The sequence below is a fragment of the Phodopus roborovskii genome, unplaced genomic scaffold, assembly GCF_943737965.1.
Source record: "Phodopus roborovskii unplaced genomic scaffold, PHOROB, whole genome shotgun sequence".
In the NCBI taxonomy this organism is placed as follows: Eukaryota; Metazoa; Chordata; class Mammalia; order Rodentia; family Cricetidae; genus Phodopus; species Phodopus roborovskii.
Window position 1 is genome coordinate 103,284 of NW_026125680.1, and position 17,532 is coordinate 120,815.

At 39.5% G+C, this 17,532-nt stretch overlaps 1 protein-coding gene across 1 annotated transcript in view; it reads left to right on the plus strand.

Moving 5' to 3' along the window:
• Lamp2 (lysosomal associated membrane protein 2) overlaps positions 1-6,600 on the plus strand; it is a 42,574-nt gene extending 35,974 nt beyond the window's left edge. The window contains exon 9 of the mRNA XM_051178387.1: positions 6,088-6,600. Coding sequence (XP_051034344.1) covers positions 6,088-6,227 — 140 coding nt within the window. The 3' untranslated portion in view covers positions 6,228-6,600. The remainder of the gene's footprint in view (positions 1-6,087) is intronic.
• Positions 6,601-17,532: the final 10,932 nt, after the last annotated feature.

Sequence of the window (17,532 nt, forward strand, 5' to 3'; positions counted from 1 at the left end):
AGCCATATGGTTTATTTCAAGTGCATACTTAAACTCAGTGAACCATGCACTATCTTAGATTTCCTGCATCTTGCCAGAAGGAATTCTTGGAAGACTCATCTATTTTTAAGATTGTAGCACTTCATCTATTTGTTTAGGTAGATAAAGTAGTCTTGGATTCATTTCTTTTCCACTTACCTCCTTTTCCTTTACCTGGGTAGCTAAATTCCTTTTTGATCATTATATTTTGTCTTTGAAATTGGTGTAGACATGTTATACTGAATAGCTTCAAATATGTTGTGAGTGTACATGTGCGTGTACTTGGATGTATGTATTGTGTGTGTGGTTGTCTGCATGTACGAATGTGAAGGCCAGAAGACTATATCAAGGTCAAGTTTCTTCCTGTGTGCTTTCCATCTCACTGTTTTTCAGACAGCTTCATTAACCTGAAGCTCACTGTTTTCGCTATTCTCTTGGCCAGAGCGCTCCTGGTTCCATTATCTCACCCCCTAGTGCTGACCTAGAGTTGGAGATGCACACAGTGGATGCTAGGCATCTGAACTTAGTTCTTCATGCTTACATGACATGCACTTTACCCACGGAGCCCTCTCTCCTGTGCCAGTCTCAAGTGTTTGTTCAGTTTTGTGTGATGTACTTGAAATGTTTTGAATGTAGATCTAAAAGATACATAAATAAGATGCTATATTAGGTGAGTCACGAAATGACTCTTAAAAAAAAGAACTTAAGTAGTTTTTAAAAGGAGTTTCATATTTTGTTACAGATAAAGTGTTTTCTAATTCTTAGACTGAAATTATCTTCGAAAGATCTCTGAGTAGAAAATTGAAGATTGGCAGGTTTTTTTTTTTCTCTAAGTAACTTCAGTTAAATTTTAATGGCCATGAAACTTTTTAATATTTATTTATTTATTTATGTTTTTGAGACAGGGTGTCTCTGTGTTTTCTTTGGAACCTGTCTTATAACTTGCTTTGTAGATCAGGCTGGCCTTGAACTCACAGAGATCCTCCTTCCTCTGCCTCCTGAGTGCTGGGATTAAAGGTGTGCACTACCACTGCCCGGTATCTTTGAAACTTTTATTGCTTCTGTGGCTTGGAATCTTTTTCCACAGGATTGGGGGTATGTGAGTTATAAAGCACTTTCTTAGCATGTATCAATTCCCAGTGCTGGGCATACGGGATCTCAACAGTTAGACAACATGCCTTTAATTGCAGCACTTGGGAGAACAAGGCAGGCAGATATCCCTGCAAATTCAAGTCTGGTCTGGTCTGCATAGTGAATTTAAGGTCAAACATGGTGACACACTGAAACCCTGTCTCAAGAAAATCCCACAAATGGTTTATTTCCTTTCTCAGGAACATTTTTATTATAGTATTAAGTGTACATTAAGCAAATAGCTGAGGTCAAATTGACCTACATAATGAGTGTTTCTTTTCTTCAGGACACAGTCCTATTAATATTAACCATTTTAGTGGTGGAGCACACTTATAATCTTAGCACTTGGGAGGTGGAGGCAGGAGACCAGGATTTCTAGGTCATCCTTGGCCACATAGTGAATTTGAGGCCAATCTGGACTGCATGAGACTGTTTCAGAAAAAGAACAAATAGTAAAACAATTGCTTTAAAAAAATCAGAATTTGTTTCAGTTACCTACATACTCTTATAGTTGAATTCATAAAATCAATAGTTATTATAATAAATTAGTATTTCACATACTAAGTGAGCATTTTAAGTAAATGACAGAATCTAGAAAGATCTTTGTATTAGTGGAATTGCCTTTTTGATCTGCTCTGGGAATATTTGTCTTACATGAAAGCCTTATTGGCAGTATTTATGAAAGTCATCTTAGTACTAGGTCAAACACCCAAATTTGGGAACGAGAGGACTGTTGAGACTTTTGCCAAAATAAGAAATTAATCTCCTAATGAAATTTTGGAAATCCAAAAGGCATTAGATGTAAGGCATAATACTTTATACCATAATACTTTTTGTATGTGCAGCCTAGTAGTTTATAGGCTAAGTGGTAATTTGGGAAATTGAAGGGGCAGAGCTAACTGGGAACTTTAGTAGCATCTGTTCACAAGTCAAATGCAGCATTGTTAACTCTCTGGACTCTTAATAGAACCCAGTTTAGAATGACCACGAAGTTGGCAGCCAGAGTTAATGTCAGACTGTCTATAAACTCCAGGGTTACATCTTGTTTCCAGTTATCACCCTAGAGGCTGGCTGTCAGAAAAGAGGTTGGCACATTTTGTGGTTGCCAGTCATGGTCAGGAAAACTTTTCATTCTTTTTGTCTTATGTGTATGAGTGTTTTGCCTACACATATGTCTGCACCACTTGTGTGCTCTTTCAGTGTGGAATGAAGAAGAGCTCATTAGATTCCCTGGAATGGGAGTTGCAAATGGATCTGAGCTGCCACATGGATGCTGGGAATCAAATCCAGGTCCTCTTGAAGAACAGTTAGTGTTCTTAACTCCAGTGCTGTTCATTCTTATTTTGACACAATCCTAGTAAAGTTGTGATGTATCAGCCTCTGGTAGAGTCCAGTCCTGGGAGAAGAACTGCAGGCAACACCAGATGAGGCAAGGGAATGGGGAATGCTGAGAAGTGGTGTTTTAGCGTCCTGATCATCTTTGTGAGTCTTTGCAAATGTCCTTTCTATCTCTTCATCTTTCCCTGCAGTCATGGTAGGTTTTTGTTTTTGTGATCTCATTTCTCACATGTCCCAGGAAACCCTTCATTGAACATCTTCAGCATGTTCTTGCTCTTTTAAAAACATTATTTGTTTGTTTTCCTTAAATGTAACAATGTCTTCAAATTGATACCGGGTCTAAACACTGCCATGTTTTTATAAAGGGAACCTGTTACTCCATATCTTTTCTTTAATCTGCCGAGACAACACACAGAACACACCTTCTAGCAAGTTCCACTTTGTCCATGAGACAGTGGGGGAGAAAAATTAGCCTCCCTCTTTATAAACATTTTCCTTCCCCCTTTATCCTATCTTACAGACATAGTTATCTATTTCAGATGCCACCTCTTCCTTATGTTCTGATTGTATGTACCTTCATGTGTTCTCTGCACCTTTAATTTATACAAATGACTTGCTTCTCCTTAGTCCTCAATGCTGTGACTGATCACTAGCTATTCTCTTGCCATTCACTTGTTTTTGCAGCAGTTTGACTCATACCTTATCCTCCACATGGCTGGATCCAACATATGTTGTTTCAGAATTCTGTAATATATTAAACTCTTCTCCCACGCTAATTGGAGCTCTCCCTTTCCTAAGCTGCCACGCCATCTTCCGCCTGCCTTTTCTACATCTCAAATATTAGTATTCCTGGTGTTTTCTCTATGGACCCATTTCATTGTCCTTGTGCCAGTTTATAGGCATTTCGGCAGGAACCCAGATATTTTGTTTTGTTAGTGTTTAAAGAAACCACACAGGGTGTAGGTTTTCATTCCATTTTCCCACACACCCATTCTTGCTGATGCTCTTTCCTCTTCCCTCCCTCTCCTGCTTTCATGTCACATATGTTGTCTCACATCCTTCCTCCCTTACAAATAGCTTCCCCCACCTATGAAAGTACAGTATCTGAATATGAGAGAAATCACGTGGGATTTGTCTTTAAGTCTGGCTTATTTGGCTTACCATGCTTATTGTGATATATCACATTTCCTTCAGACGGAATGATTTCATTTGCGTTGTGTCTATGACCACATTTTCTTGAGTCACTTTTTTTGTAGGCATGTAGGCTGGTTCCCACTATGTATTTGTTGACTGCTATGTACAGCGAAGCAGGTAGGATAGACCCCTTTAGGTGTGTACTCAGGAATGGTATACCTGGGGACACAGATATCTAAAATTTCATCCAAACTGAGTATCTCCCTCTCTTAACCTCCTTCACTCCATCCCACTCATCCTCAATAACTACAAGTACAGCGAGACTGCAATGAATTCACATTTCTTTCTTTTGGATTACTGTCAGGATTGACAGCACCAGCATTTCTGTAACCACTCAAGTGTAGAATTGGAAAACATCCTGTTATTGTAGTCTTTTTTTTTTTTTTTTTTTTTTTTTTTTTTTTTTTTTGGTCAAGTTTTTACATCCATTTTTGTCAAGTTTGCCCTTTAAATGGATCTGTGGTCTCTCCCCTTTGCATGTACACTTCATTAACTCGGTTCAGGAAAATTATGTTTGTCACTCAGATGCTAGCAATAGAGGTGGCTCCTAGCCAACTACCTGCAGTCTGCAGTTCACACACAATTCTGTTGCTGTTTGTTTCCATTTGGGATAAGGCAGAACCACCTACGAGGGTAGAGTATTTTTGTGAGCTGGTCTTGCATACCTTCTCTATGGCTTCCAACCAACCCATCCACTGTTCTATGTCACCTTCCTTGCATGGATCCCTGGAGTTTCGTGTTTTCTTACCCTCCATGCTTTGTCTGCATGTTTCTTTTACCTGCAATGCCCCCCCCCCACACACACAACCTGCAGTCTTAAAACTCACTCAAATGTCACCTTTCCAAGGTGTCTTATGTACCAAAGCTGAGTTGACTGGGTCCCTGAAGGACTTCCATGATAGTTTGTGTTTTGCTTGCCCCACCAAAGCCTATCTTGGCCTTTCTAACCACTGATTCCTTTGTTTCACTCTCACGCTAGACTCTACATATTTTTTTAAGTTAATACATAGTGTTTTATTATAGCACTTTTTGTTTGTTTGTTTGTTTGTTTTTTGAGAAGGTTTCACTGTGTAACAGCCCTGGCTGTCACTGGCTCTATAGACCAGACTGGTTATTAAAGTATTTCATACATATATTCTGTTACAGTTTGTTCTCATTCCTGCTCCCCTCTTGCTTATCCTTTCTTGACAAATAGCCTGCCCTTCTGCATTTATGTTAACAGAATGGCATTATGTACTACACATCTGTATCCTCTTCTGCCTTTTCAGAAGCTCTTCTGCCCTTCATGGTCTCCTTTGTATTTACACACACATTTAGAATCTGCATATAAATAAGTGGGGTTTGTTTGAGTCTGGCTTCATTTTGCTTAACATGCTAATTTTGGATCCACCAGTTTTCCTTCAAATGGGAGAATTTCATTTTTTATGCCTACATAAAATTCTATTTTGTATATATAGCACACTTCCTTATTTGTTTACTTGTTGGATGTCTAAGTTAGGTCTTGACTGTCTTGTGACTAGTGCTGCAATAAACTTGAATGTTCAGGTATCTCTGTGATGTGTTGATTTATTTTTTTTTTGATGTACACTGGGGGGTGGTATAGCTGGATCATACAGATATTCTATTTTTAGGGTGTTTTGTTTTGATATACTGAATTAATTTTCTGTGGATACATTACCAGTAGTAGAATTCTTGGATCACTGTATATATGGTATTTCTCTTTTTAATTTCTCAGATTAATTTTGTTTTCTTGAAAATTTGATGTATGTATACATTGTGTTCTGATTACCCCCTCCTGTATCCTTTATCTCCCTCCCTCTTTTATCAGTGTGCCCCACTTCCTGGCCAGTCCCTTTTCCAGATTACTGATTGCCTCCTATCCCCCGTGAAAACTTGGCACTGATTTCCATGATGGCTGAACCAAATTTACATTCTACCAGTAGTGAATAAGTGTTCATCTTTCCCTAGACTGCATACACATCATGAAGCCAACAGTTACACCAGTAGGGCCCAGGTTATCTTTCCCCATTCCCAAGTGAGCACACATGCTATGCGTTGTGCCCGTGTGTCAGCGCAGAATAGCTGCTGTTCATTTAATGACTTAGTACCATATAACGTCACTCTTTGTAAGAAGCCCGGGATCAGTATATGTATTTCCCTCCCAATGACTGCTTTTTAAGGAGGGGTGACCACATAAAAGTACTGTTTTGTTTTTGTCCTTTTTTTTTTTTTTTTTTTAAGGGATCACTTTTGGGGACATCTCCTTTACTGATAATGAATGCCAAAATGCCTTTGCTGCTTTGATGTAAAAATATGTGTATTGGGAAGTGCTGTCATTTTAAGTTAAACTGGAGACACTTGAAATGTCATTGTTTCTGTTCTCAATTGTCCTTTCTCCACATCCAGCTCAAGACTGCAGTGCAGATGAAGACAACTTCCTTGTGCCCATAGCGGTGGGAGCAGCTCTGGCAGGAGTTCTTACTCTAGTGTTGCTGGCTTATTTTATTGGTCTCAAGCGCCATCATACTGGATATGAGCAGTTTTAGTACCTGCAATCTGATTGATTATATTATAAAATACATTCAAATAACAAGGTTTTCTTGCCTGTCAGTGTATGAAGCACTTTGCTCCTTAAAACAGACACCTTGGAACGTTCACTTCTAAATCAGCCCCAGCATTTTGATATCGGTCTTTTTTTTTTTTTTTTCCCATAAAAATCTCTTCTGATCAGCTTAAAATACACACTGGCTTAAAAAAAAAAAAGAAGGACGCAGTATGTGCCATGTTTTAAGGTCTGTCTTAAGGAGCTTTGGCCAAATTGGGATCCTAACCTGAGATGCCTTAAATTTATTAATATGACCATTATAAAAAGATAAATGGAGTTGTATTTTACTGGAATTAATAAATACTGCCTCACTACTGGTGTACTGTTTTGATGTGTGATAGCTGTCCTGATTTAAGCTCATCACTACTATGCCTTTGCATATAGTTCAAGGCTTAAAATGCCTTTTGCATATGTTTACACTTGGTTTTCCGGGATCTGAAGAACAGATAGTCCTCAGGACCATCCACACTTTTGTAAGACCCAAAGGGAAACCATATTCTACAGTTATGACTTTTTGATGTTGCCTTTGAGTTCAAATTAAATATGAAATTAGATTCTGAAGCTTGTGATTTTTCCCTAGATTAAAAACAGACTCAGGAAGCTATAACAGAACTCAAAGTGGCTTTTTAATTAGATGGGTATTTTTTTTGGCAGGGGGTTGTTGTCTTATGAGTCAAGAGTTTCTGTAGCCTTGGCTGGTCTGGTACTTGCTAGGGAGTCCAGGCAGGCTTCAAACTCACAGAGATCCACTTGTGTCGGCTTGCTAAATGTGGAGATCACAGGCATGTGTTACCATGCCCAACCTGAGCTTTTCAGCAAATGTTTATTTTTCAACAGTACAGGCTGAAAAGATTCAAACATTTAACCACTTGCTTTGTTTTCCTCCTCTTGGAATGCCCGATTAACACTGAAAGATAGAAGATTCTGTGAACTAATTAGGACAGATTGTGTTGTGTTTCTCTACCTCATCTTGTTGATCTCTGGAGCATTAAAATCTACTTAGTGTTGTCATCAGACTGCCACTTATGAAACGTAAGCTAACAGCAATCTCAGAAGGGAGGCAACGAAGCACGGCAGCTATGCTCTGGCTTCTGCAAGACAGCCGCTGTGGGCCACAGTGCTGAGGGGTGGAGAAGGGGGCTGTTGGCATTATCGGTAGCTAGGCAGCTCGTCCAGAGTGATACATTTTCATGGTAAAAAGTGAGGTGCTGATGGTATATATAAATCAAAGATTTAACAGATGAGGCCATGTTTATACTGAAATGATCATTAATTAATTCTAATGTGTATATTGGCTTGTTCAGAGTTTCTGTCACGTACTAATTAACAGTACAAATGTGTTTAGGTACCCAGCTGTCAGTGTCTGCTAAGGAGCTTTCAGAAAAACAGTAGCCCTCCAAAAAAAGGGCTAATTGTAGTTACTGAAATTCACATTATGTTTTCAGAGCCATGGCAGTGTTTCTGTGAATGACAAACGTGTAAGATTAGGAAGTCTCAGAGGATATAGGCAGGCTGTTGATGATCACAGATCACACAAAACATTATAATTAATTCATTGCTTTAGCCTTGTACTGAAAAGACCGTAGAGATTATTTACTCTTAAGTCCAGAATTATATGGAAAGGGCCATGACTTCACTGATGTTCCATGTCTGGTAGCAATGAACCCATTAGTATTTGGGTTAAAATCTGAGTAAAATGAAATCACTCAATAATAAAATGATGACTGATTTAAACTTGAACATTTGAGACCAGAGGTTGGCACTTTGAGTTGCCTTTGTTTTGCTCAGTCATTTTGAATTATTGAATGTAGGCCTTCCTTTTCAGTCATGTACTGAGATCCACCTGTTAGCATTTCTGTACTGTCAAAACTCAAGCCTCTGAGTCGTAACTATAGGAGGGGAAGGGAAGGAAATCAGTAATTGTGCATCACTTGCTGTGGGTCAGATACTTTAAAAATGTATTGACTCCTGAACTCCTTTATAATGTAGCTGTCAGTATTCCCTTTTAATAATTAAAGGAAGTGAGGTCCAGCTTAAGTAACTTGATGAAATCCTCCTTAAGTTACTATTGAAAGAGTCTGATTCCATGGGATGGACTTGTATGCCTTAGATTGTTCTTCAGCAAGGTCATCAGTTAGCTGGAAAGAATTACATGTAACCTGTGAGCTACAGAAGGCCTATGTTAAAAAATAAATACTAAGCTGAGCAGTGGTGGTGTAGGCCTTCAATCCCAGCACTTGGGAGGCAGAGACAGGCAGAACTCAGTGAGTTTGAGGCCAGCCTGGTCTACAAAATGAGTTCTAGAGTGAAAAAAAAGTACTGGAGAGATTGTTAAGAATATTTGATATTTGTTGGTGTTGCAGAGGATCAGGGTTTGGTTCCCCGCACCCACATGCCAGCTATTACCCACCTGTAACTTCAGTACTAGCCTCCAGGACACTAAACATATATGGTATGCAGACATATATGCAAAACACCCACATTTATAAAATTCAAATAAATGAATCTTTAAAAGAGCTAGAGCACATTATCTTGATCCTGTCTTGTACAGAATAATTTTTTTTTCAAATGTACTTGGTATGGAACCTAAGAGCCTTAGGCATGCTAGGCAAGCACTCTGGCACTGAGCTGGGTCACTCTAAGGCTACATATAGCAAGGGAGAAAGGAAATGAGATTCAGAGGCAGTCCCTATTGCCATATGGCAACTCTAAAATCACATCTCTAATAATATAACGATATTGTATAAGCCTAATTCTGAGTTTGAACTCTTCCCCATTTTCCCCCTTTGTACTAAGAAATTTGGTCATTTTCCATGAAATGTTAAAGTGACCTGTGGCTATGGAATATTTGGGTGGATATTGAGAAGATAAAGTTTGTGCTCTAAAAAGATTGCATGTGTCTACACTCTCCAAATGCATCTTGTTTGCTTCTTTCTATCACATTGCATTCTTTACTAATTTCCTTTCTTTGCTGTCTGTCTGTTCTTTTCTAACAGCTGAAGAATGTGCTGCTGACTCTGACCTCAACTTTCTTATTCCTGTTGCAGTGGGTGTGGCCTTGGGCTTCCTTATAATTGCTGTGTTTATATCTTACATGATTGGAAGAAGGAAAAGTCGTACTGGTTATCAGTCTGTATAATCAAATCAGTCTAGTGCTTCCATTGGCTAAAAGCCAAGGATTGCTGTGCATTAGATTGATTCATGGACTGACTTCAGTGAATTGCAAGCTGGCTTGGGCATGAGTAGTACTTAAAAATGTGTTAGGACCAGTCTTTTCTCCCTTTATTTTCTTCTCCATTTGTTAAGATGTAATTGAAAGAAAACCTATGCTTCATACTATGTCTCTTAAAAGTAAATACTTTTAAGCATCTGGATCCAATTTTGAAATCATTTCTACTGAAGTTTAATTTTATACGTTGCAGTTAGTTGTATTTTGCTACGTTGATGTTACTTGTAAAATCAAAGCTGATAGAGAATTTAACTTGCTTCCCAAAATAAAGCTTAAAACTTAATGAGTTCATCTTGGACAAACATAAAATTTGGCTCATAATAATGAGTTTTTTCACCTTCTTAAGAGAAGGATTTAAGTCTGTGTAATTCTTTTAACTAAAAAGAGGGTTATGGGGTATATACCGCTGATGTTGCATGTAAGTATGAACTTGAGTTCTACCCCCCATAACTGCAAAAGTGATGTTTTTAAAGAAAAAATTGCACTCAACAGAAAACTCTGCCTGTTTCTCTATTACTGTTAGAACTACTCTATTTTAACAGGGATTTGTTTTTTGGCTTCTGCAGTTCGGAATGTATTGATCATATTTATACTGCAAGAAGAAGCCACACTGTCAGCGTTGTGTGTGGTATTGGTTTAGAATAGACTCTGTTTTTTAAGGCTGGGATTTAAAATTGTTCCCTAGCTTTTGTTCAGAAAGTTCATTCATCCTGTATAACAAAAGAACCCCCCCCCTTGTATACATTTTGTGCCTCAGTGAGTTCAAATAGATATTTCTAATGCATTGACTTCTTCCTCTCACAGTAGCACGTGCTAACTGTGAAATTTAGTGGGCCCTGACGTGCTATCCATCGGGTGGCCGCCTAACCAAAGCTCGGCTGGGATGATCTTAGTTAGACATTTATTGATCTTGATAGACATCTATGCCTGTAGGGGCCACTAATGGCTCTCCCTTCTGGAGTTGGGTAATAGAAACTACTCATCTTTATGTTTGCTGGGTCTTAAGCCTCTTGAGTTTTTTGACATTTAGTACTGTGCATGTTTAGGTCCCAAATGTTAGTTTTGCACACCCGATATTAGCACGAGGCAGATGTTGATTTTCTTGAGCTATTTTCTTTCTATTAAAAATAGAAGAATCCAAAGATTCACTTTAGAGATTTTGATTAAGTCTAAAATACTGATCTTAAGTCTAAGTGATGTTAGTTTGGTAGCAGATCCCAGGATCAAGTCCCAATCTACCTCTCAGCACAGTGTGGCTCTCACCACTGTGCTGCTCTCATTAACTGATACCAAGATATTTTGCCATTACCTGCAGAACTTCCATCTGGGTAGAACACTGGATCACTCCCATCTCCTTTAGCAGAGTCAAGCGCTCCATTTGCTCCAGTGTATATAGAATGGCTCTTAAAAAGATGTCCTCCAAAAGCTACTGCTTATTTGTTATTTAGTAAAAGTCACTTGGTACTGTAAAGAACAGAGGCTTCATTTCAGTACGCATTTTGGATGATTGTCTAGAAGCCTGATTATTAAATGGACCCTTTGGCTTGCTAAGGATATGAATGACTTGAATGTTCAGATTACTTCCAAAAGTACGGGTTTATTTAAAACCTTTCTACTTTTTGAGCAGGAAACTAATGTAACTACTTCTTCACTAGGCATCATAGCTTTATCTTAGATAATTAGCAGATATGTCTTTTATTCCCTGAGCATTAAAATACAAAATAATAACAGAAGGGTAAAAAGGCTGCTTCAACTCCAATCAAATACAGGAAGTTCAAAGTCTGTGAACTGAGTTGGGTGTTCAATTTTCTCTGTGAGTTCATTTTATAACAATACAACAGTGGATTAGACTAAGGCTTTGAAGTTATGGATGGTGAATCATTTTCTACCCAAGCCTCATTTGGGAGAATTTATGCTTGCTGCTCTTTCAAGTTTTGGATTTGTTCATTTAAGGAACTAATGAGGGGGGGGGGGGATAAAGTATACTGTGGTATTCATTTGATCTCCTATGTGTGATTTTGGATTGATATATTAAAGCTAATAAAGGTGATGCATTCCATGATACCATGGATACCTTATTTTTATTCTCTGCGCAGCCTAAAGAATTGATTCCTTTGTATCTTTAAATCTGGTTCTTTTGACATGTCAACAGGAATCATGATCTCAGTCTGCAACTTGCCTGAGTCCCATTGTAAGGAAGTTACTAGAACCTTTTTACTAGACAATTCAAATATGAGAACCTACATAGTCATGAAATGCCAAGAAAATACCCAAACTAAAGTGTATACATTCAGAACTCTAACTTCTTAATAAATATACTTACATGTTTGTGAGCACCAATGACCTGTACTCATTACTGAAGTTCACTCTGATTAGTCAATGCTTTCCAACAGGGGCAGGAGAGATGCTCAGGGGTTCCCTAAATTCCTTATAAATCCTCTGCCTACTTATTTGTTAGATGACTAGGTTAAATACTACTGTACTCCTACCTGTTTACATAAATTTGAATACTTTGGTGGGAGAAGGAATTTAGCACTGACTTTCAAGTTTTCTTAAATGTTTGCATTTCATTTTCTGACTGCTACATGTTTTACACTCCCCCTTCTCCTCCGCCTCCACCTCCTCCTCCTTCTTTTTGAGACAAGGTTCTCAAAATATATAAACAGCCTTCTGGAACTTGTTTTGTAGACCACGCTGGCCTTGAACTCACAGAGATCTGCCTGCCTCTGCCTCCCAAGTGCTGGGATTAAAGACATGCACTGCTACCACCCGACTGTTTCCCCAGGTTTTTCCTGAGACAGGATCTCACCTAACCCAGGCTGGGGCTTTGAACTGAGAATTCTGCTTCTACCTCCTGAGTAGTTATAGACAGTATTGCCGTGTGCAGCTTTAACAGTTTTCAGTGGGAAAATGGCTTTACACAGTATGATGGGACTGGTTGGGGAAGAAGGGGGTTTCAACAGAATATTTCTTGTTTCAGCTCCTTTACTGAATATATTTCACACTTCAATATCTTTAAGATTACAGCTAGCACCAGGTGGTAGTGGTGCACACCTTTAATCCCAGCACTTGGGAGGCAGAGGCAGGTGGATCTCAGTAAATTGAGACCAGCCTGGTCTACAGAGTGAGTTACAGGACAGGCTCCAAAGCTGCACAGAGAAACCCTGTCTGGAAAAACAAAACTATAGCTAGTAAGAAGAGTATGTGTGCTGCATGTAAGAGTTTCTATGGATCTAAGTCAACTTGAAGGATCACCCTTTAAGGTCTCTGTTTAATCCTTGAAAGCTAATACTGTCTTTAGAACACTTAGGAAACATTTCTTGTTTTCCATTGCTTTTATTGCTTATGTATTTTGGTGGTACTGTAAATCTGGATCACTTTGTTTCAAGACATATGTACAGCGAACAACAAATTGCATTTTTAATAGCAAAGTTTCTCTTCTTCCTCTTTTATTTTTTATTTATTTATTCACTTATTTTTTTTCCTTGAGACAAGGTGACGCTGTGTAGCCCTGGCTGGTTTCAAACTTCACAAGAGATCTTCCTGCCTCCCATGTGTTGATGTCAAAGGCATGCTCCCCTCCCCCACCAACACCTGGTAACAACTGTGCTTTAAGCAAGCAGTTAACTGTGCTTTAAGCAAGCAGTTTCAATGCTAAGCACTTGACACACAAATTGTTTTGTTCAGGAAAAGAATATTATCAGGTTTCGTATTATCATTCCCAGTTTACAGAGGTGAGGTCACTGAAGCATTGACGTTAGTGGCTAACCTGACATCTGAGCTCAGCTTTGTCCTCCTCCACAGATCATGCCATGCATCCTGCCCTTCTAAGAAATGGTAGGCTTATAAAGCATTTGCCTTATATTAGTTACAGAAACCTGGCTTTTGTGCATTACCAGCTTGCCTATAATAAATCCATAAATGCTCTTCACTAGTCTTGAGTTTTGAAGGGTGGATGAATGTTGTGGCCGCATGCCTTTTGAAAGTTCAGTGCCAGTTTGCAGTGTACCTTATTAGTCTGATGTTAGGCTCTGGATGCCATTGTTTTCCAAGCTAGCCTCATTCAGTTATTCTGATCACGTATCATTATCATTCTGCCCTTAAATTCTTCTGCATCATGAATCATTTTGACTGTGCATTAGTGTGTTTAAGAAACTAAATGGAACTCTCTCTGTCCTCACTTTCCTTAAATTAATGTCACTCCTATCCCCGAGTCATCCCTTGGCTTTAAGTGCACTGTAGCTGTGACACTTGGCAGCTTGGGCCCCGATACACTGCTCCTACTCCCAAATTTAGAGCAGTTTTGAAAGAGTTCCATGTGCTCTCCCTTGAGCCCTCCTTGTTACTCAGCCTCTGTGGGTCTGTAGATTGTAGCATGCTCACTTTATGTAACAGCTGACGTTCATGTATAAGTGACTATACACCATGTTGGCCTAGTACATCCCTGTACTCCTCTCTAGCCAGATGAACCCTCCCAAACTACCAAGGGTGATCTCATCTCAAGGCCCTTGCACTTTCTATGCCTTCTACTCAGACAGCTTGTTCCCTAGCTCTCCATAGCTTACCCTCTCAAGGCACTCATGTCTTCTTAAACCGTCATCTTGTCAGTGAAGCGTTACTTGCTCAGCCTGTTTAAAATGGCACCCCAGGGCTGAAGAAATGGCTCAGTGGGTAAGAGCACTTGATGTACAAGCTTAAGGACCCGAACTTGAAGCCCTAGCTGGGTATGGCCTTGCATACTCATAACCCCAGCACCAGGAGCAGAGATCGGCCAGTGGTGGAAGAGCTTGCTGGCAAATTTCAGGCCCATAAGAAACTCCGTGTTTTTTTGTTGTTGCTATTGTTGTTGTTTTGTATGTGTATGTATATGGGGATGTTATTGTTTCATTTTGTTTTGAAATTTTTTCTCACTGTTTTTATTTTGTTTTGGTTGAGGTGGGGAGAGGAACAGAGAACTCATGATGTTGGATGGGTAGGGAGATGGAGGAGTTGGGGGAGGGGAAACATGCTAAAATATATGGCAGTAGTAAAGAAACCCTGTTTCAAGGAAATAAGGTAGAAAATCATACACCGGGGCACTTGTTGTCTTCTGGTCTTGGCATGTGCACAAAGATATGCACTAATGTGCGCATACACATACACACATACACACACACACATACACACACACATACACATATCCCCTGCCACACACACAACCGCACATGTTAACAGCATTCTCATGACTTTCCATTCTCCTTACTTTATGTCTCTATCAGCTATTCTGTGTCCCTTACTTGTTAATGTATGTTTCCTTCTAGAAGGTGAATTAAGTGAGAACAGGAGTTGTTGGTGAATCTTTTATTCTGTCCCAATACCTAAAACAGTTACTGCCTGGCTTATAATTTGTTCAGGAGAAAAAAAGAACTTATTGGATGAATGAACAATCATCTCCACAATAGCTAAACATTTATTAAGCACCAAGTGCCTTCCTCCATCAACTCTAAGATTTATCAATTGTAAGATCAATATTTCCAATTGTAATGTAGCCATAAGAGTCCTGCTGGTTTCAAAGTTGTTAAAAATTGGAATAAAAAGATCTTGGAATTGATATTTTCCAGGCACCATGGAGAGTGCTATGCATAGATTATATCATCTTCCATTAATCACTAACTAGTAGTGAAGAGCTAAACATACCACCAGTATCATGGAAACAGATCAAGCCAGGGCTCTTACATACTCTCTCATTACAGCCTTCTATAGGACAGCACACCAATTCTCAATTTTGAAACTTACCTTGTTATTTGGTGTACATGGGTGCACATATGTGCAGAGGTCAGATGATTACTTGTGGGAGTTGGTTCTCCCTCTACCATGTGAGTCTCAAGGATCACATCCAGGTTATCAGACTTGGTGCCAGTTGCATTCATCCACTGAGCCATCTCATTGATCCTCTTCTAAATTTTTTGACAATTGACATGTGGGGGCTAGAGAGATGACTCAGCAGATAAAAGCACTTGCTGCTCATGCAGAGGGACCTGGGTTCAATTGCCAGTACCAATATGGCAACTCAAAACCATCTGTAACTCTTGTCCCATGGGATTGGTGATGGGGGGTGCCCTTCTCTATATATGTTTCTCTTACTGGTTGATGAATAAAACATTGATTGGCAAGTAGCCAGGCAGGAAGTATAGAAGGGCTACCAGACGAGGAGAATTCGAGGGAGAAGATGCAGAGAGAACCCGCCAGAGAGATGCCATGTAGCTGCTGAAGGAGTAACATGCTAGAGCATTATCTGGTAAGCCAAAACCACATGGAGATACACTTTAATAGAAATAGGTTAATAATGAAGAGAGCACTAGCCAGTAAGAAGCCTAAGCCATCGGCCAAACAGTTTATAATTATTATAAGTCTCTGTGTGTTTGTTTGGGGCTAAATGACTATGGGACAAGGTGGGACAGAAACTCCGTCAAGATTGGCTTCATGGTTCCCTTTCTAGTTTCATAACCAATAACCACACCCACAAAACTCATATAAAGAGAATGTGCTTTCTTATGTGTGTGATAATTGTTATATCACATAATGCTATTCCATTTATTTCCCTATGTTACGATTCTCCTTTTTTTTAACATTATTTATTTTTTACATTCCAATCCAAGTTCCCACTCCTTCCTCTCCTCTTGCTCCCTCCACAAATCCCCCTTCTCATCTGCTCCTCGGAGAGGTTAAGGTCTTCCCTAGGAAGTCTACTAAGTCTGTCTAAATAATCTCATTGAGGAATCTCTCCATCCCTCCCAACCCTGTCTCTAGGCTAAGCAAGGTATCTCTCTCTATAGAATGGGCTCCACTAAGTCAGTTTGTGCATTAATGTTAGGTCTTAGACCCACTGCCAGTGGCCTCGTATATTGCCCCAGCTGCACCATTGTCACATATATTAAGGGAGTCTAGTTCGGTCTTATGCAGATCCCCCATTTTTCAGGCCTGAGTCAGTGATCTCTCACTAGCTCAGGTCAGCTGATTCTGTGGGTTTCCACATCATGGTCTTGACTCCTTTGCTCATATTATCACTCCTCCCTCACTTCGATTGTACTCCAGGAGCTTGGAGCAATCGTTAGTTGTGGATTTCTGCATCTGCTTCCATCTATTTCTGGAAGATGGTTCTAGCTTTATCTGGGGTTATGGAATGTAGGCTGGGTATCTTTTGCTTTATGTCTGGTATCCACTTATGAGTGAGTATATACTGGTCTTGGTTACCTCACTCAGGATGCTTTTTCTAGTTCTGTCCATTTGCCTGTGAATTTTAGGATGTCATTTTTCTTACTGCTGAGTAGTAAATTACCACATATTCTTTATCCATTCTTCAGTTGAGGGGCTCCTAGGTTGTTTCCAAGATCTGGCTATTATGAATAATGCTGCTATGAACATAGTTGATGTGATGTGAATGTGCCTCCTTTGGGTATATGCACAACAGTGCTATTGCAGGCTCTTGTGGTAGGTTGAACAATTCTCTCTTTTTTAAAGATTTGTTTTTGTTTGTATGTATACATGTGTACTTGGGCATGCCCATGAGTGCAGGTGTCTACAGAGGCCAGAAGAGGGTGCTGGATTCTCGGGAGCTGAAGTTAAAGGTAGTTGTGAGCTCAGGTCCTCTAGGAGAGCAGCAGGCACTCTTACTGCTGCACCTTCTCTCCAGTCCCATGATTGCATTTTTAAGGCAGCATAAAAATCCACTGCATCTATTGGCCATTTTTCTTACTCATTGATCTGAACCCATTTCTTAGCTATTATGAAGAGTACAGCAATAAACATGGATGTGTAAGTGCCTCTGTGGTAGGGGCTTACAGTCCTTTGAACATATACTTGGGAGTGTTATGGCTGGATTGTATGGTAGTTGCATTTTTAGGTTTTTTTTAGTTTTTTTTTTTTTTTTTTGAGGGCCCTTCACACGGATTTGTGTACTGGCGACACCAGTTCACATCACTACCAGTAATGTGTAAGGGTTTTTCTTTCCTCACGTCCTCTCCAGCATTTGCCATTA